The sequence below is a fragment of the Typopeltis vanoorti genome, chromosome 1, assembly GCF_054136105.1.
Source record: "Typopeltis vanoorti isolate ZY-2024b chromosome 1, IOZ_Tvanoo_1.0, whole genome shotgun sequence".
Lineage (NCBI taxonomy): Eukaryota > Metazoa > Arthropoda > Arachnida > Uropygi > Thelyphonidae > Typopeltis > Typopeltis vanoorti.
The window spans coordinates 53,835,873-53,856,662 of record NC_143549.1 but is presented as its reverse complement, the minus strand read 5'-3'; the positions used below and the strand labels follow the sequence as shown (position 1 = coordinate 53,856,662).

At 33.8% G+C, this 20,790-nt stretch overlaps 1 protein-coding gene across 1 annotated transcript in view; it reads right to left on the bottom strand.

Annotated features, from left to right (window-relative positions):
- Git (ARF GTPase-activating protein GIT1) overlaps positions 1-20,790 on the bottom strand; it is a 707,749-nt gene that overhangs the window by 378,556 nt on the left and 308,403 nt on the right. Inside the window, exon 11 of the mRNA XM_090400625.1 lies at positions 1,367-1,439. Coding sequence (XP_090256751.1) covers positions 1,367-1,439 — 73 coding nt within the window. The remainder of the gene's footprint in view (positions 1-1,366; positions 1,440-20,790) is intronic.

Here is a 20,790-nt window from a genome sequence, read left to right as displayed (position 1 = left end):
CTTCAGGACTGGGGTAAGGTGGTACAACACCAGGCCAACTCATTGCAAAGGTGGAGCAAGCTACCAACATTCCTGTCTCAGTATCTCCTATAATGCAAAACGCATCTCCTTGCGGATATGTCTAATGTTATGCATTAAGGGAAGGGCCACTACCCAGACTAGTTTCGACCTTTATTGAGGTCTCTTCAGTGGGAGCCAGGCCCAAGCTGAGATACCAGGCAGAAGCATTCGCAGGTCATCTCTACCTATAGGAGTTGCCAAATGGTGTGCCACCCTTTTTTTAATAAATTACTCTGGATTTAGAGAAAGATGTTGAAAGTTTATTTTTCACTTGGTTAGAGTATAATAAATTTAGTTTAATCCTTTATTCAAGTGTGAGCAAACAAAGTTTGCGCCTGAAAAGTATCTTCAGGACTGGGGTAAGGTGGTAAAAAGGATTAAACTAAATTTATTATACTCTAACCAAGTGAAAAATAAACTTTCAACATCCCAGATAGCCATACTGCAGTTATTCAATATTGGCATTCACGAGAGCCTGCACGCACACACGCAATAAATAATAGCGCACCAGTTAGAACAACTTAAAAAATACAACGTTTTTTGTTTCAATTATGTGTTGCAATTTTTACCTGTAACTTTCAATTTTTTAGATACTTCAATGTTTATTACTATTCTCTTCCTTTAATGAACCGAAATTAGTTGTATTATTCTCATAAAAAACTTTATAAGTTACCTCGAGTTTTAAGTCATTAAATCTATATTTTATATATATATATATATATATATATATATATTCATTTTTAATATTAACTGACTTAAAACCCGAGAATTATAACAAAATGAGATTTATTTGAAAACGCAACATGTTTCGTCGAGATTGACTTCATCAGGCGTTAAGAACATAGAAAGATATTAAAAGACACTGAAAATAACATTGAGACACTCTAAAGCTATACAATTATAAAGTCATAATATTCGACTGTGAATTACAGTTATTAGGAACTTGAGCTATAGTCCGAGTTAAAGTTCTATTGTTGTACACTTGTGCGTGTGTGGAACCACGCGATCTCCAGTATCTGATAGTAGAGCTGAAAGAATCAGGCAAATTATAGCTGAGATTATTGTTCATATGAAGCGGGTCTAAGGTGATTTCTTTTGACTCCATAATGCGGTGTTCCACCTCATCATGGCAAATGTCCTCACAGCACTTAAGCCTCTACACAAGAATACTTTTATACAAGATATATATTAAGAAAATCATAATCAAGATAAAATAGGTTTTGATATTATCAAAAAATAAGGTGAAGAAATAGTTTATTAATGACAAATCTACACAATTTAATGTGTGAAAAAGTCAGATACCTACTTGCATCAGTTTCTCTTCTATCTACTTCATCATAGACATCCATAGCTAATTCTTCGAATAAGTTATTTGGAAGCTAAAAGACCAAAATATATGTAAAAAATAAACAGATCATTTTAGAATTTATATAGTCAGCAGTTGTGTGAGTGAAGCATTAAAAAGAATGGCTGCTGTAAAAAGAATATAAATCAATATTCAAAACTTAAAGATAAGTGATGGTCTTAATTTCACCGTTCAGGACCATTGAAGAGTCACATCTTTAGAGCTCTAATCTCCCAATCTCCAATGTCAATGACCGAGACAACAATGGACAGATGTTGCACTGCTACCCATAAGATTAAAAACAGTACATATAGTATATTATATATAGTGATCCTATGTGCGATAGGCTGAAGACCCTATAATGCATTGGGTCCATGAGTGGGATTGTAGATGAGGGTAAGGAAAGAATAAATCTACCATTTTTCTGGAAGCGTTTGGGATTAGTTGTTAGGAAAAGGGTAGGAATGGAAGAAAAGAAAAAGAAGAAAACCCAAATTTTTGCATATAAAAAAAAAATTTTTTTAAATTATATATATGTGTGTGTGTGTGTGTGCACGCCAAGGATTTGTGCATAATTAACTTTCAACATGCTCACTTAACATGTTCATACCAAGCATTGTGAAAAGTGTATTAATGTGTACATATACATAGGGTGGGATGCAAAAAATTGTTTCATGCTACGAGTTTGCCATATGGCGGGAACCATCCATCATACTACAAATGTAAATATTCCCTTTACGGTTGTGGTATAATGAGTGGTGCAATACTATGACAACGAATTGCAATCCATTCTATAAGCTCTAGTTATGCATGTGCACATTTATAAAGAGCTTCAGTTCAATAAAAAAAAGGGAAAAAAAAGAGGATTGTGAATAAATAGTATAGTTCCCACCCACAAATGCACACACCATCACTATCAAACTGCAGAAGGCATACACAAAACAAAGTAAAAGTTTTTACTGTAGCAGGAAATACAGTAAAATACCCAAAAAAATCTATTTCAAAGGGTAATGATAGCAAATGATTCAATCTGCAGGTTGTGTAGCAGAAATGGATGCGAGTTTTCAGAGGTGTGTGTGTGTGTGTAGTCCATTTGATGGCAGAAAAGACTTGTATAAGAGAAATGGCCTACATTCAAATGGATGTGGCATCAGGAGCCTGGAAAAATAACTTATGGGACAAGACCTAATGCAGAGAGTCAAGGAAACTACATCATCATGGGAGGAATGGGAAAAATGTGTGTGAAAGTTCAGCTATGGCTTGCAAACATGATAAAGATATGAAGGTCTTTGAACATATTTAAGCATCTGGCAAAGAGGTGTAAATGCATGCCTTGGGTCCAGACCTTTAGAGTGCATCTGGGGAGGAAAAAAGAGAAAGTTCTACAATAAGACCAAACAGATCGCATATCTAATTATAAGAAAAGGTCAAGGTAGTAACTTGTTATGTCTATAATGTACCAGAAACAAACAGGATGAGTTTGTTGCTTTATTGTATACATTATGGCCACAATGAATACAATAAAGCAACAAACACAACCTGTTACAATCACTGAATTTGTTGAGTTTATTGAGCTTGTTGCTTTATTGAATACATTGTGGCCTAAGATTGTTAGCATTAGTGAAACCTGGCTATCAGAATCAAATACTGTAACTGGGATCAAGTGCAAAGGGTATAGTATTTTTAGGAATGGCAGAAGAGAGAGAGAGAGAGTACTACTAATGATATCAGATGATTTGAGTCCAGTTAGGGTAGAAATGCATGAAAACAATAATGGTATTAATATCCAATGTAACAGTGAGTTTGAAGTTATCAGGTGTGAAGTGGAGACTAACAGGATGAAATATATGGTGGGGTGATGTGACAAACCTGCCAGTTCAGTTTTGGGAATGATGAAATGTACAACTAATTTATCCTGATAGGTACTAAACAAGTGATCATTATGGGTGACTGTAATTATGCAAACTTTGACTGGGTAGAAAAAGAAATCTCACGATAAGAATAAAGTGAATTTATTAAGTTCTTGCAGAGCAACTTTCTGAAGCAGCATGTGAAAGAAAAAACCAGAGGTAAAAGAGTGCTAGATTTGTTCATAGCGTCAGAAGGTGTCAGCACCAGTTGGTGACAGTAATCATACCATGCTTTCCTGGAAAGTAACTTATCCTGTTGATATTCCAATCAGGTCAGGTTACATGCTGAACTACAAAGCTGGAAATTATGATCAACATAGGAGAATATTATCTTTGGTCCCATTACTGAATGGGAAAGATATCAGCAATGAGAATTTTTAAAAAGAAGTGCTTAAATGAAGCCAGATCTGAATGTATCTCAAGAGTTCAAAGAATAAACAGAGCAGGAAGAGAAATGGATATGCAACCTTAGCAAGCAAGCAATCCATAAAAAGAAGATTATGTGGAAGAAATATCATGAGAATAAGAGAGATGAATTATGAAATATATAAAGTGCAGGACAGAAAATTAACAAGTATACTGTGTGGAAAGAAAGCTAAATCAAAGTATGAAAAGAAATTGGCTATGCAGGTTAAAAACAATCCAAAAGAATTTTGTTATGCTACAAGTAAAAGAAAGCATGAATGTGGAAGAATAAATTTACTGAATGCAGGTGGCAATGTAGCATCAGAAGATAATGAGGCACAGGTCATACTGTGCCATACTAAAGGTTACAACTATACATAAGCAGTTATAGAAAATTGTAAACAATATGTCTGTACAAAAATCTAGTTCCACAAAGTAGCATCTACAGATAAACAGAACTGCTGCAGAGAGCACAGCAACACACAAGGTCAGAAGTTATTATAGTAGTACAAAAATAGTTAACAATGTAAGTTAATACACAAAATGAGCAACACCAACCAAGGAATGCAGTATCGACATATATGTAAAATTATAACAAATGCTTTTACAGCAGTAGAAAAATAGGGAAAAAAGGGATTATTATATGATATGCATGGATTAAAATTAAATTTAGTAATGCAGTATAAACAGAATTTAACAGTTTAATAGTTTTTATTATTCACATCATGTATACAAATTATACATATTATACTATTCAACTTGTATAATTATGACAATATTTCACAATACAATTCAATACACAGTAGAATGTTACAAAATAAAATTCAAGTATTACTATCATATCTGTTGGTACTAACACTTATTTTGGCTATTATTTTATTATGGTTAATAAAAAGTTTTCTCATATATGCAAGTAGAATATAATATATTTCGATTGGTTTCATAGTTATTATAAGTAACTGGTTTAGAGTAATGTAAGTTAGTTAATGCAAATATATGTAACCAAGGGCCGTAGTCATACTGGTTACTAGAAAAGTAATTTGTGCAAAATAGACACTGAGAGTCTGGGGACTGCATCTAAGAGGGCTCCCTTACCAGTTATAATAGTGTACATGTTGATATTTTAGTACCTAATTTAATGAACCAATTTGTAAATCAATACCTTAATTGGTTATGATATATGAGTTATAATGATCTCTTATACTATACGTTTAAAATAATTGTCAACATTCTTTAATCCCATAAGGTAGTTTCTCAATCTTTTTCTGAATACATATTCTGAGGTTACAGATTTAATTTCATTTGGAAGTTTATTATAGTTACTCATCGCAATGTACTCAAAAGATTTATGAAAAATTTCTTTGTTAGCCTTAGGTACTTCCAGCGTGTTTTGACCGCAGCGCAATCCATAGTCTACATTATATACCAAGAAACTTTCAGTGTTTCTTTTTACATATAACAGACAACTATAGAGATATAGTTTCTGAAATGGTAGAATATTATGAATGATATACAGATCATTGGTTGAGTGTGCGAAGTCGGGAGTAGTTATGGCTCTAATTATTCTGTTTTGTATTCTTATTAATGGAAGCAGATTGTTATAATAGTCTTATAACAATAATTTAGCAATACATATAAACAAAATTACTAGAAGGTACACAAATAGACAAGGTGTCCTACAGCAAATGCATGATTAGACGAAAAATAAACTAGTAAATAAAATGTATATACAAAATTTAAGTTAAACAATACAGTATCTACATATAAACAAAATTAATGCAGAGGTTTCGGCAGTACATAAATAGATAACAGTACAGGTTAACATACGCATACACAAAATCGAGGAAAGCAGTATCTACATATAGTAATCTTACTATATGTAGATACTGCTTTCCTCGATTAAGAGTCAGAAAGAAATTATTATACAGCATATATATGCATAAAAATTAAGTTTAGCTTTGTGGTATTTACATATTAACAAAATTACAACAGGGTGACACAAATATACAAGATCAAGGCCTACAGTAATACATAATTGGTCAAAATTTAAACTAATGAATAATATGTATGTATAAAAGTTAAGTTACATAATACAGTATTTATATATAAACAAATTTATAGTCAAATGTGTTGGCACAAATTAATTCTTTCTAAAAAATTAAAAACATCATGCAATCTGCCTGAGTCTGCTAGCATTTCCCCTGAGTGTATATGGCTTGGTTAGATAGGTGAAAATTTCATTCCTCTCTTGTGTAAACTGTTGACACTCTATTAGAATATGATAAATAGTGAGATGTGAATTGCATTTTTCACATATGGGAGGGCCATCAGCTCTTAGTAAATAAGAATGCGTAAGGTGATTGTGACCTATGCAGAGCCTAGCAAGAACAACCTCCTCTCTTCTCTTTGTACGTCGACTAGAATGCCGGTGGTTAATTTCAGGTTTAATGTCATATAATTTATTTGTCAATGTTTCCTGCCATGTTGACTCCCACTGAGCAATTAGTTTTGATCTTATAAGCTGTCTGTAGTCTGAATATGGAACTGTCAAACAGTATGTGGAGAAGGTATGAGCTGATTTAGCAGCTGCACCTGCAGCTTAATTTCCCTTAATTCCGATGTAGCTGGGAATCCAGCAGAACTGAACATCAAAATTAAGGATTTTCATTTTGTGAAACAGGTGTAGCACCTCATAAAGCACTGGATGTGGATTACACACAGGAGAGGAGATAGCCTGTAAAGAGCTCAATGAGTCTGTGTAAATTATACACTTTTGGTAGCAGTTTTCTTTTATATGCACAAGTGCAAGCTGAATGGCATGTAACTCTGCTGTATAATTACTGCAGTCTGGTGGGATCTGATTTGAGATAATAATGTCAGGAAGAACAGCCAACAAAGGTATTAGTTCTTGAACCATCAGTATAGATGGGTAAGAAATCAGCATGTGCTGCTCTGTGTGTGCATTAAACAATTGTAGGTAGATGGATGATGAGTATAAGATTATAAGATTTCTGTAGCTGACAAAAGTGAGAGGTTGCAGGATGGTGTGAAAATCTGCCATGGAGGGATGCTGTTATGTTTAGTGTAGCTAATGTTGTCAACATTTATACCAACAGCTTGCACAGTCTTTTTAACACGCATACCAAAAGGATGTACACTAATACCTCTCTATACAGCCCCTCTTTATACAGCTTTTTGCTATAACAGCCTTGTGTAATTGGCTAAGTTTCGCTTTACGGCCTACAATTTTTCAATATATGGCCAAAATGATTCAGGAAATCCCCTGTGTATGTCTTTTGTCATGTGTTCTAGACCAGCCGCACCACTCCGTGCAGGAACACTATTTGCGTCGTCTTATAGTCGTACAATCTTCACGTAGCACATAATTCGTCCCAGCCTTCTGTAAACATGCTCATGAGTAGATGCATTTAGTGATCAGTTTGGTAAATTAGGTAAATTCTCAGTATCAAAAGTAGAAGTGTTTGTTTCTTCTCACGTTTTGTTTCAACTATAAACATTGTTGATAAGTACATAATATGTATTTGTGTTGCTATAAAGTGTGTATATTATAACAGTTATTATTTTTTTGTTTTTAAAGAGAATTCAGTATGTATTTGGGGGAAACATGAGCCCGAAACGTTCTTTAAATTTGGAGAGTGATGGAGTTAAAAAAAGAAGCCGAAAATCTGTCTCACCAGAGACTAAACTATATGTTTTGTGTCGTATTGAAGCTTCTAAAAAAATTGTTGATATATGTAAGGCATTAGGGCTTGCGAAATCTACGGTTCAAACAATTCGTGCTAAAAAAGAAAAAAATTAATGCACATTCAGAGTCAGCTGCACCTTTAAGTGTTTCAAAATTAACACGCCAAAGTAGCAACATATGGAAAGAATGGAAAAATTATTAAACATATGGATTGAAGACAACAATCGACGGAGGATGCCAACGAGCCAAATGACTATCCAGGAAAAGGTGAAAAGTATTTCTGAAAATTTGAAGAGTGAAGATACTAGTGAAAGTCCAGAAGATGAAACTTTTCTAGCAAGCAATGGGTGGTTTGAAAAATTTCAAAATAATAATAATATTAAAATGAAAGTTGAAGCAGCTAGTGCCGACACCAATGAAGCTCTAGCCTATCCAAACATTTTGAAATCAATTATTGAAAGAGGTGGATACATTCCTCAACAAGTTTTTAATGTGGACGAAACAGCACTTTATTGGAAATGAATGCCTGAAAGTACTTACATTTCAAAGAACGAAAGGTCTGCATCTGGATATAAGGTATTCAAAGAGCAATTAACTTTGCTCCTTGGTGCAAATGCAGCAGGGCATTTTAAGCAGAAACCGCTTTTGGTATATGCTTCCGAAAATCCAAGAGCTTTAAAAGGATTGAAGAACAAGAAACAATTGCCCGTCATTTGGAGGTCCAACAAAAAAAGCTTGGATGACCAAAACACTCTTCGAAGATTGGTTCAAAAATTATTTTTGCCCTAATGTCAAAAAATACTTGCAGGAGAAAAATTTAAGTAAAAATTCTTGCTCCTACTGGATAATGCTCCTGGACATCTAGTTAACTTATCTGAAGATGTGGAGATTGAATATCTACCTAAAAAAACAACGGCCCTAATCCAGCCAATGGATCAGGGTGCAATAGCTACTTTTAAGGCATATTATTTACGAAGAACCTTTCAAAAACTTATAAATGAAACCGATGGTAAATCGTCAATTAAAGAGTTCTGGAAAAAATTCACCATCAAAGATGCTGTGGACAACATCGGCGAATCATGGAATGAGTTGAAATCAACCACAATGAACCATGCGTGGAAAAAAATTTGGCTAGAATGCATTACAAGTAATGATTCTGAATTTGAACCCCTTTTTGAAATTAGACAAAATATATTGAACCTACCAAAAGAATTTGGTTTTGAGGATGTGGAAGAACGTGATGTACTCAATTTGCTAGATGCTGATAGAGAACCACTTTCTAATGAAGAATTAATACAGTTAGAAACAAGCCATACATTTGATGAGGAACAACAAGAGCCAGTTGTTTGCCGACAATTAACCTTAAAGGATTTATCAAATGCGCTTATTCATTTCGAACAAGGAATAAACATCCTACTTCCAAACGATCCTAATGAAAAACGCAGTGCCAAAGTTCCATGCAGCATTAACACAGTTATTAATTGCTAGTTAATAACTAGCATTGCAAAAAGAAAAGAAAAATGACTCAATACAACAAACGTTGCACAAATTTTTTAAACCGGGTCCTCAGACAACGACAGATGGTGACACTAACGAAGTGATATCGTGCAATTCGTCATCAGACTGATTCGAAAATTTAAAAAAAAAAAAAAAAATGTTCATTTGTTATTTATATTTTATTTCGTTTTATTTTATTAATATTACAGAATTATATTTTTGTTTTTATTAATAACTAATGTAAACGATATTTTAAATGAAATAAAAAATTCATTTTCAACCAGAAACCCAATGATTTTCTATTTTTTTATAAAATTGAAATGGATCTTATCGAATTTATACGGCTTTATATGGAAATAAATGATTCGTTATACAGCATTTCGCTTTGAGGCAAACTTTCTATGAACGTATCTCGGCCGTATAGCGAGGTATGAGTGTATAGCTGTTTGACATGTGTGTGAGCTTCCCAATGCAGAGAGAAGATACTTTTCCATGTAGAATGATCTGGGAGAGATTTTATTTTTAGGGCACAGTTAAGAGATAACTGTTTCCATCAAAGTGATGGAGCCCGGTTAATTTGCTTCAACAAAAAGACTTTGAGTGGGTGATGTGCAAAAGGCACCAGTAGCTATCTGTATACCCTTATGATGGATGGAATCCAAACATCGTAGGTTACTCTATCTTGCAGAACCATAGACTTGAGACCCATAATCCAGCTTTGAACGTATAAGTGCACAATAAAGATGGAGCAATGAAGCTCGATCAGCACTTCCACTCAGTAGAGGATAGAGTGTGAAGGAGGTTCAAAGTTTTTTGCACTTTTCTCTTAGTTGACGAATGTGTACTAGAAATGTAAGTTTTCTGTCAAAGATGAGTCCCAAGAACTTGGTTTCTGTAGCTACTGGAATAACAGTATGTCCCATTCATAATTCAGGATCTGGATGATAAGTGCATTTTCGACAGAAGTGTACACAGACACTTTTTCTGTTGAAAACCTAAACCCATTATTAAGAGCCCACAGAGAGACATGATCAATTGCTTGCTGAAGTTGTCTTTCAATTATCCTCATGTTAAGTGAGTGACAGTAAATTGTGAAGTCATCAACATACAGAGCATTGTCCACAGTGGGAGGAAGCTGTTCAATGATTGAGTTGATTTTAATAGCAAAAAGGGTTACACTTAAGACAGAGCCTCGGGGAACACCTTGTTCTTGAAGATATGGTCGAGATAGCGTACTTCCCACTCTGACTTGGAAAGTTCGCCTGGACAGAAAGTTTTTAATAAATATAGGGAGGTGTCCTTTGAGATCTAGGTTATAGAGGTCTTTTAAAATGCCATATCTCCAGCCTGTGTCATAAGTGTTTTTCCATGTCAAAGAAAACTGAAACGTGATGTTCTCACTTCAGAAACGCATCTCTTATACAAGTTTCTAAACGAACCAAATGATCTCAAGTCGATCGATGTCTACGGAAACCACATTGTGTATTGGAGAAAAGACTGTTGTTTTCTACAGTCCTCTGTTAACCATTTTCTCTAGTATCTTACAAAGACAGCTGGTCAGAGCAACAGGTCAATAATTATTTGCTTGTGTTGGATCTTTTCCTGGTTTTGGGATAGCAATGACAATTGACTTATGCTAAGAATTTGGAAACTCTTCCTCTGCAAGTATTCTATTGTATAATAAGAGAAGATCAATAGAAGACGATGGTAGATGTTTTATCATTTCATAATAGATGTCATCAGGCTCTACTGCACTCCTACAATTTCACTGTGTGAGATTGTAGGAGAGCTCGTTTAAGTTCCTCCTCAATAAATGGCTGATTATATGGATGAAGAATGTTGGTAGAAAAATTAAGCCTTAGTTTCTCTTGCTGCTATTTAAGTATTAAAAATTCAGGAGAATATGAAGCTGTTGATGATTACAGCAAAAGATTCTAGCAAAAGTTACTCCCAAGGTGTCTGTGATAGCTTGGGGATCAGCAATAACACTTCCATTATGGTCTAAGGTAGACAAACAATGTGTACTATATCTGCCTTTCATTTTCTGCATTTTATTCCATGAAATTTTTGGACTGGTCATTTGATTAATCATCATCAAATTCCTGTAATGTACCCTCAAGAGGGTGTACTGGATATGATAGTATTACATGAAAAATTTACATCATTATTAACTTCCTATCTACTATTTTCCTCCAAATCAGTCTGTTACTTCTCAAGACTCCAACATTATCAGATCTTAAATTTTATCATCTAAGGCACTTTGTACCATATCAGTCCACCTATATCTTGGTCTTCCTCTGGGTCATTTTCCTGCAAATCTGGCAGAGAGCACTTGTTTTGCTAATCTCTACTCGCCTATTCTGTTCAAGTGACCATACCACCTGAGATTAGCTCTGCTAACGCATTCCTGGATGCTGGCAATGTCAAGTACTTTCATAATATCCTCATTTTTAATATGATATAGTCATTGATGCCATCTGTTCATGCCTCTAATTTCCTCAGGACTTTCATATCTGCGGTCTCTAGTCTTTGGTCAAGTGTTTTACTTCTAACCCAGCTCACAGATCCATAAGTTAAAACTGGTTTGAAAATGTCTTGTATACAGCTAATTTAATGTTCCAACTAATTTCTCTCTTATTCCACATGAATTTATTCAATTTCCTACCATACCAGCTTTATTGATTCCATTGTCTATTTCCATATATAATTTACCATCTTCACTAAAAATCATGCATAAGTAGCTGAAATGTTTTACACATTTCAAGACTTTGATGACTTTTCCTACTTCAAGTATGGATATGTATTCCTGATTGTATGCCCATTGAGCGTTTTTTTCCACCGTGCTATCACTGCTTGTTTCATTTAGCAATTTTTTGAAGTAATTACTCCATACTTCAAGATATCTTTTCCTCCAGTTTTCATATCTCCTTTCTCATCTCTAACTCCTTTTACAGCATTCTTCCTCCATTTCTAAGTTTCTTCAAACCTCCAGAATATTATGCCACCTTCTTGATATTTATTTTCTATGTTCTTGCCAAAGACCTCCCATGATTTTTGTTTAGCTAGTTTTACAGTGTTTAGCTTTCTTACATTTGTCTCTGTAAGAAACAAATTGACTTATAAGCAAATAAGACACAAGCTGCCTTATTTGCCAGGAACTTTTGATATGCTTTCTTGTTTTCTTTCACTGCCTCTTTAAGTCTCTGTGTCCACCATGGAGTTCTGATTTTTTTATCCTTGCAGACAACTTCACCACATGCCTCTCTGGTTTCAATCAGGGTTTTCTTCAAGGCTTGTCACTGAATCTCCAAGGTTTGGTTCCTGTTCTCAAACTCTTTCATTTTTTCTTCGATAATCTTTATATATTTTAGCCTACAGTTCATCATCTGAGAGCTGCTCAACTTTTATTCGTTTTAAAACTTTCTTACATGTTATTCTTTTCGATATGAAATCCCATTTTATCCTGCTGAAGACTAAATAGTGATCACTTTCAATTTCAAATCCTCTGTACACTCTGGTGTCCTGCACCAGGGAGAAAACATCACTATCAACAATAACATAGTCAATGAGACTTTTCTTATTCCTTGCCTCTTCTCTCCATGTGAATTTGTGTGCATTTTCTAACATTTTATGTTGGAACATAGTGTTAGTAATAACTAGTCCATGTCCTGAGCATAAATCCAACAGGTATTTGCCATTATTATTAGCTTTGCTCTTTTCTTCAAATTTTTCCAAAATATTTTTGCATGTCTGACAATCATTTCCTACTCTGCTATTTAGATCTCCAACAAGGATCAACTTTTCCTTTATCATTGTGTCAGTTGCTTTTTCTAAAGCCTCAAAAAATTCCTCCACTTCTACCTTAGTAGAACATTCTGTGGTACCATAGGCACAAATACAGCAATCCCTCGATTAATGCACTTCCGATTAGTGAGTAATTTTTTTCGATACCCAAATTTGATTAGTGCACCTATATACATCTTAAAAATAAATGTTACAGATTTTAAAAATTTTCGTTCTATACATTTTTTATGGCTAACTATTTTAAAAAATCACTCAGCAGGATGAAATAATTTAATTACTGATTTGAAACATTTTACAAAGCTAATTTTTAATGGCATACTACACTATTTCCATGTACACCATGTTTGAAATTTACCACCAAAATTTATTGTCTGATTTACATAACATTTCGCTGATCATATCTTGTGCAATTGTTTTCCTTACTTTTTTATTTTAAATTATTTTCCTAGTCTTTAATCATGAGTAAAAGAATTAGTGAGCAAAAAATACAAGTGCGAAAATTATTCAAAAAGTAATCTGATTGGAAGAAAAACTTGAAATAATAAAGAAAAATGAACAAGGCGAGTCCAGAGCAAAGATAATACAAGAACACAAAAATGGGCGAATCAACTGCTGAATACAAAGAGAAAGGTAAGGCTGCTTCAAGTTCATCATGGATGCACTCGGAATCAAAGTATTATAATGACTGAATTAGGGAGACTTCTTTTCACATGGATCGAAGATTGTAACCAAAAACGTATCCTGCTAAACACTGGCCTTATTAAATCAAAAGTCTCATTGTAATGTGGAAAGAAAGAGCTCTCAGTGATGGAAAAGAAGAATTCCACATTAGTGCTGAGTGATTTGAGCATTTCAAAAAGAGAAATAGCCTACATAATGTTCTAATCACAGGCGAAGCTGCAAGTACAGATAAGAAGATATCCAGAGATTTTGAAGAAAATTGTGTAAGAAGGGGACTATTGTGATCAACAAATATTTAATGTCGATGAAACCAGCCTTTTTATGGAAGCGAATGCTTTCCAAGACTTTTCTAGCCAAATCAGAGAAATCTCAGCCTGGTTATAAAGTCGAATGAAATTACTGTTAGCAATATGTGAGCCATTTGAAAGCACATTCTTCCACATTGTGCAATTATTTTAGAGGGTTTTCAAATGAATCTAAGTTAATTAAATCTCATTCTGAGAAGTTGAGTAATTCCAACCTGTTAAATTCAGATGCACAGCTGGAAGATCCTGAAGAAAATTTAATCACTGAGAAGCCCAAAGAGGTTTCACAGAAACAATTTGAAAATAGTTTTCATATAATAATCGAAGTTTTTAAGCAGCAATGCTTAGAGACTGACACTGGTGAAGACAGAACCAGTAAAATTTGCAGAAGAGGCAATGGGGCCATACCATCAGTTGTATAAAAAAAATAAATAAATAAATAAAATAAAAAAAATATATAAAAAAAAACAGAATGCTCGCCAAACTACATTAGTTCAATTCTTTGTTAAGAAGCAGAATAATAAATTCATATTCTGAATATGTTTTATTGTCTTTCAGCTTCATGGTTTTCCTTTAACCAGGCCCTGCAAAAAATCCTAATTTTTTATTAAAAAAAATTAAATGTCAAAAAAGAAATCTGAGGAACGAATTATACATTTTCCCATAGGCTATTATATTCGATTAGTGCGTTTTCAATTAATGCGCCTATTTTAAAGAACACATTAGGCTCATTAATCAAGGGATTGCTATAAGTTTCATTGTCCAGTTCCCCATCTCATATTTGCCCACATCACTCTACTTGAGACTACCTGCCATTCAAGAAAATTAGCCTCGTATTTTGTGTTGAATACTATGGCTACTCCTTTTCCTTGATTGTCATTGCCTGAATATAACATTTTGTATTTATTGCTCAGAAGGATCTCACCAGTTTTGTCTTTTTTGTTTCAGTCACCCCTATTATGTCGATCTGGTACTTATTCTAATAGCTAATTAGAATAAGTACTAGCTAATTCCTCAACTAACTCCATTTCTTTACCATTCAGGCTTCTTATGTTGATAGTACCGATTTTTAACTCTGGTGATGTTGAGTTGGGGTGTGTTTACAGATTTGTTCCAGTAGCTGACTTTTCGCTGTTCGCCCTGGTTCCCTGGTGTTGGATTCTGATTATCTAGAGATTAGAGTAATTATTATTTGCTTCAGAATCCAACATGATCTTCCATCACAATGGCTAGACTTGTAAATATTATTTAATGTAAACAACTTATTTTACAATTTAATATTCATATAACTACTTTAATTTTATCTAATATCTAATTATTTAATCAAAGATACAGGGTGTTCGGGATAAATTTGACATATTTATAATTAATTATATTTTTCCGTAAGTTACATGTATTAACACACACTTCTCTTCATTTAAAAGTTTGGACCCTTCTTCATTCATATACAAGATGTCAGAAAGGATGGATAGCTGGAACCCACCTGAATCATGGAAGAGAATAACTTGTATCATGATGATTCGTGCCCGCCATCAAAATAAGGATATTACGACTGCTGCCCAATGCTCCCTGAATACAGTAAAAACAATCAGGCATGAACTAGAGACTTGCAATGGTGACTACGAGGATGTAGCAAGAAGAAAGATCCCTAGCAGACGATCTGATTGCGTTCGTACAGCAGAATTCCTCGCAAATCTGCAGGAACAGGTGTTGAAGAACCCTGGCATTGGAATTCGGGCTTTGTTCATGGAGTTGCTAACTGTAGTCAAGCCCTTGATAACAAGGGTAGCCAATGGTAGGCCGTATGTATGGCAGCAGGATTCGGCCCCTTGCCACACCTCTGGGAAAAGTCAAAAATGGTTGTCTGAAAATTTCTACGACTTCACCAGTCCAAATGTTTGGCCTCCAAACTCCCCAGACCTTAACCCCATGGATTATTTTGTATGGGGCGCAGTTGAAAAAGACACCAATCGCACTTCCAGTAATACAAAAGCCCAGTTAATGGATAAAATTAAAACAGTTTTTGCGGCCCTTCCCAGGGAGACTGTAGCATCAGCTTGTTCGAGGTTCCGAAGCAGAATTGAAGCTGTGATCGATGCTAATGGTGGTTATTTTGAGTAAATCTTGTTGATAGTATTGTAATTAACTCTGCCTGTAATGTTTTTTTGTCAATTCATTAAATTTAATAGAAACAAAGAAGATTTTCTTTTTCCTTACGAAACTGTCAAATTTATCCCGAACACCCTGTATATCTATTAATAATGAAAAGACTGTATTTAAATATTATTAAGCTATTTTATTTATTACTATATTAATATTATAAGAATTTATATTTGATAATTTAACTGCGCATTATTTGAAATGTAAATATTCTCTATTTATTCCTCTTTGTAGAAGTTAACGTTATGCAATACCTCAATTTTATTATATTTTGTTTTGTTGTCATGGAAACGTATGTAAGTGAGCGAGCACGTTTTGGAACGCCACGCGAGGTTTATTGAAAAGAGTTTAGAAAGAAATCACGAGAAGAATTTAGGGGGGAAGAATGGATATAAAAAGCAATGAATGCTGAAATGATTATGATTAGAGATTTATAAGAGAGAGATTGGCAATAGGTTGGAATCGGAGCATTCGAGAATCACAGTGCGATAATAGCAAGTCGGCAAGTCACTCAAGCAGCTAAATAAAGTCTACTAGTCGAGAGGCGGTTAGCTAATAAGTTGTGGAATAACAATTATAGCTACGGAAAACAGCTGAGTGACTACTAAATAGACTAGCAATACTTGAGTTGAGATTTAATTTTAGGGCCAACCTTTCAAGGACACATGGAAACTTGAAGCATAGCACAAAATAACTAGAGAATAATTAGAGGCAACAAAGTTGAGTTTAATGATAGCAGTGTTAAGAATTATGGTACCTAAAGGATTAAATTGATGTCGAAGGAGTAGGCAACTGTGCATATTAAACTTCAAGTTAAGGAATTATTGTGTGTTACCTTAGTACAAGAGTCGTTAGTAGAACAGTGAATTAGTTAAGTGATGTCAATTGTAGTGCAAGCGGTTTGATCTGTGCAAGAACGTTTGATTGTGTGTATTGTGGCCGTTAATAAATCCAGTTATTTCTAAGTTTTTTTTTTTAAATGAGTGCCATTAATTGATTAAAGTGTATACAGTTACAAAAAGTGTTCGCACATAAGTATACGAAGAAGGAAAATTGTCGGTAAGAATATTCCAACCATTAATATTCCTATACAGAGAAGTGTGTGAGTTTCATCTTAGAATTTCCTTATAATAACAGTAACTATTGGTGAGAATTAGCTGAACTGTAAAATTAAAAGTATTTGTTTGTGAAGAGGTGTGTTAGTGCGATTTTATTGTATTTGGAACTTAAGGAACTGCAAGAAGACTGTACGAGAGATAAAAGTTTTAACATTGTATGAGTTGAATGATTGAATTTACCTGAGGAGTTAAAATGTTTGTAATATTTTAATTACTGATTTGAAGTTAAGTGTAAAATTTGTGATTTTAAAATTAAATGTTTGTTTTTGTTAATCAAAAGATATATTTTGCCTGAATCTCTTTTACTGCACCATTCATAAAATATTCGAACCAAAGTGGGTAAATTAAGTAAGTCAAATATACTCAGCCAGTATATATTTTAAGGAGAGATAGTTGAAGGTTGATTTTTCTTCAATTCTTGAACTAATTCAGATATAGAGTGGCGCAGTCTTTAAATATAAATTTTCTCTATATTTGAATTAGAAACCAACTAGCAACTATTTTTAGGTTAAGAACATCGTAGTAAATAACATGTCGGATCCAAAGTATAGATTAAGAACAAGTAGAATGATATAATCACGTAATCACAAGAAAGATATTTATTTAACCAAATATTTCGGTCTGGAAATAGCAGACCATCGTCAGTGGTAATACAAGAACAGTTTAAAAAATACAGGCTAGAATACTAACAATAGATCGTTAAAATTATAACACGCCACGTGATTAAATCACTAAGTATGAAACGGAATATTTTGAAGTACAAACATGATTGAATTTGCTATTAAAAAAAAAATAAAATAAAATAATAATAATAATAATTAATTAATAAGTAATCTTGATTAGACTTTCCCAGATTTTTGATATAGATATACAGTCATTACGATTCAGGTTGGGGCGATGGAGCAAGGCCTCCACGCTTTTCTTGAACAAACGTAAGAGGCGAGACTTGGACCAAAGGATGCTGTGGTTAGTTTCAATCCCGTGTTGAGCCAATCCAGACTTTTCAGGTTTGTTGTGAAGAATGGATGATTGATGTTCTTGGATTCTTTTTTCAAGAGAACGCCCAGTTTGTCCAAAATAAAAGAGATCACAGTTGCATGGAATTTGATAAACTCCAGGAAGAGATAAAGTTGAGCGTTTGTCTTTAGGAGAAGGAAAATGAGAAGACAATTTGTTAATAGGTGAATACGTAAATGGTAATTAATTTACGGAATTGACAACGCATATAAAGTAAATTAATTAAAGATAACTTTAATGAATCACTTCTATATTTCGGCAATGTCACATTGCCATCTTCGGGAACATAAAGATATGGTATGTGCACTAAGGAACTAACAAAGCAAATGAGGAAGAAAATAAGAACTAATTTTGTTCCTAAAGTCCTAATGGTGCCCTCTTGCGGGCTAATTCCGTAAATTAATTACCAGTTATGTCTAACCAACGTATAAGTCTTACTACTAGAAAGGTGAATACGTAGTTGTTAAATCATATTTCTTTAAAATTCTTGCGATAGGTTCTGAAATACCGGATATATAAGGAATAGGCACTTGTTGTTTTGTAGAGGATCATAAGAATTGAGAAGAAGTTGAGTACTTTTTTCAGAAAAGCCATTGAGTGTTGTTGGATAGTAGAAAGTTCTTTCTGTAGATAATCAAAAGTAGAACGATTAGTTTTAGCTCTTCTGATGAGGCATTTTAAAATTCCTGTTTTTTGACATGGATGATGGGCTGATTCTTTAAGAATATAACGACCTGTGAATGTTGGTTTCCTGTATACTGTAGTTGTAAGAATATTTGAAGGTGATCGGATGAGGAGAACGTCTAAAAAAGATAACTGGTTGTTTTCTTCTAATTCTATAGTAAACTTTATGCGATGATTCAAGGAATTAATACTGTTTAAAAAGGAAGGTAAAGCGTTTTTGCTGTGAGGCCAAATAGTAAATATGTCATCTATATATCTTACCCAAAAAGATGGTTGAGGGAAAATAGATGCGAAGAACTTTTTCTAAATGTTCTAAATAAAGGTTGGCTAAAGCTGGAGAAAGAGGACTTCCCATGGCCGTTCCTTCTACTTGGCTATAAAATTTGTTTTGATATACGAAATATCCAGAATGTATTACGAAATCAAATTGTTTTATAATATCTTGAAGAAAGATGTCAGCAAGTAATTTTAAAGTTTACTTGAGAGGTACATTGGTATATAAAGATTCTATATCAAAACTAACCATAAGATCTGTAGGTTGTAATGAGACATTTTTTAATTTTTCTAAGAAATCTGAGGAGTTTTTTTATAAAAGAATTAGAGTTGCCAATGTGAGATTTCAATAATTTAGCTAGATATTTGGTTATACAGTAAGTAGGAGAATCAATACAATCTACTATTGGACAAAGAGGATAGTGAATCTTATGGATTTTTGGAAGGCCATAAAATCCACGAGGTCTTGCAAAATGAGTTTAAAGTCTTTCAATTGTGTCTTTATCCAAACTGATGACTTCATCAAGGACAGAATTTAATTTCTTTAGTTGTCTTTAGAAGTCCTCTTTCTCCGGCTTTAGCCAACTTTTATTTAGAACATTTAGAAAAAGTCCTCTTCGCATCTATTTTCCCTCAACCATCTTTTTGGGTAAGATATATAGATGACATATTTACTATTTGGCCTCACAGCAAAAACGCTTTACCTTCCTTTTTAAACAGTATTAATTCCTTGAATCATCGCATAAAGTTTACTATGGAATTAGAAGAAAACAACCACTTATCTTTTTTAGACGTTCTCCTCATCCGATCACTTTCAAATATTCTTACAACTACAGTATACAGGAAACCAACATTCACAGGTTGTTATATTCTTAAAGAATCAGCCCATCATCCATGTCAAAAAACAGGAATTTTAAAATGCCTCATCAGAAGAGCCAAAACTAATCGTTCTACTTTTGATTATCTACAGAAAGAACTTTCTACTATCCAACAACACACGAAACTCAATGGCTTTTCTGAAAAAAGTACTCAACGTCTTCTCAATTCTTATAATCCTCTACAAAACAACAAGTGCCTATTCCTTATATATCCGGTATTTCAGAACCTATCGCAAGAATTTTAAAGAAATATGATTTAACAACTACATATTCACCTATTAACAAATTGTCTTCTCATTTTCCTTCTCCTAAAGACAAACACTCAACTTTATCTCTTCCTGGAGTTTATCAAATTCCATGCAACTGTGATCTCTTTTATTTTGGACAAACCGGACGTTCTCTTGAAAAAAGAATCCAAGAACATCAATCATCCATTCTTCACAACAAACCTGAAAAGTCTGGATTGGCTCAACACAGGATTGAAACTAACCACAGCATCCTTTGGTCCAAGACTCGCCTCTTACATAGATCCCGTTATAGGTTCGAACGTTTGTTCAAGGAAAGCGTGGAGGCCTTGCTCCATCGCCCCAACCTGAATCGTAATGACTGTATATCTATATCAAAAATCTGGGAAAATCTAATCAAGATTACTCATTAATTTTTTTTTTTTTTTTTAATAGCAAATTCAATCATGTTTGTACTTCAAAATATTCCGTTTCATACTTAGTGATTTAACATCACGCGCCGTGTTATAATTTTAACGATCTATTGTTAGTATTCTAGCCTGTATTTTTTAAACTGTTCTTGTATTACCACTGACGATGGTCTACTATTTCCAGACCGAAATATTTGGTTAAATAAATATCTTTCTTGTGATTACATGATTATATCATTTAGCCTTATGTCGCAAGTATCCTTGAAACAACAAGAACAAGTAGGATCCAACA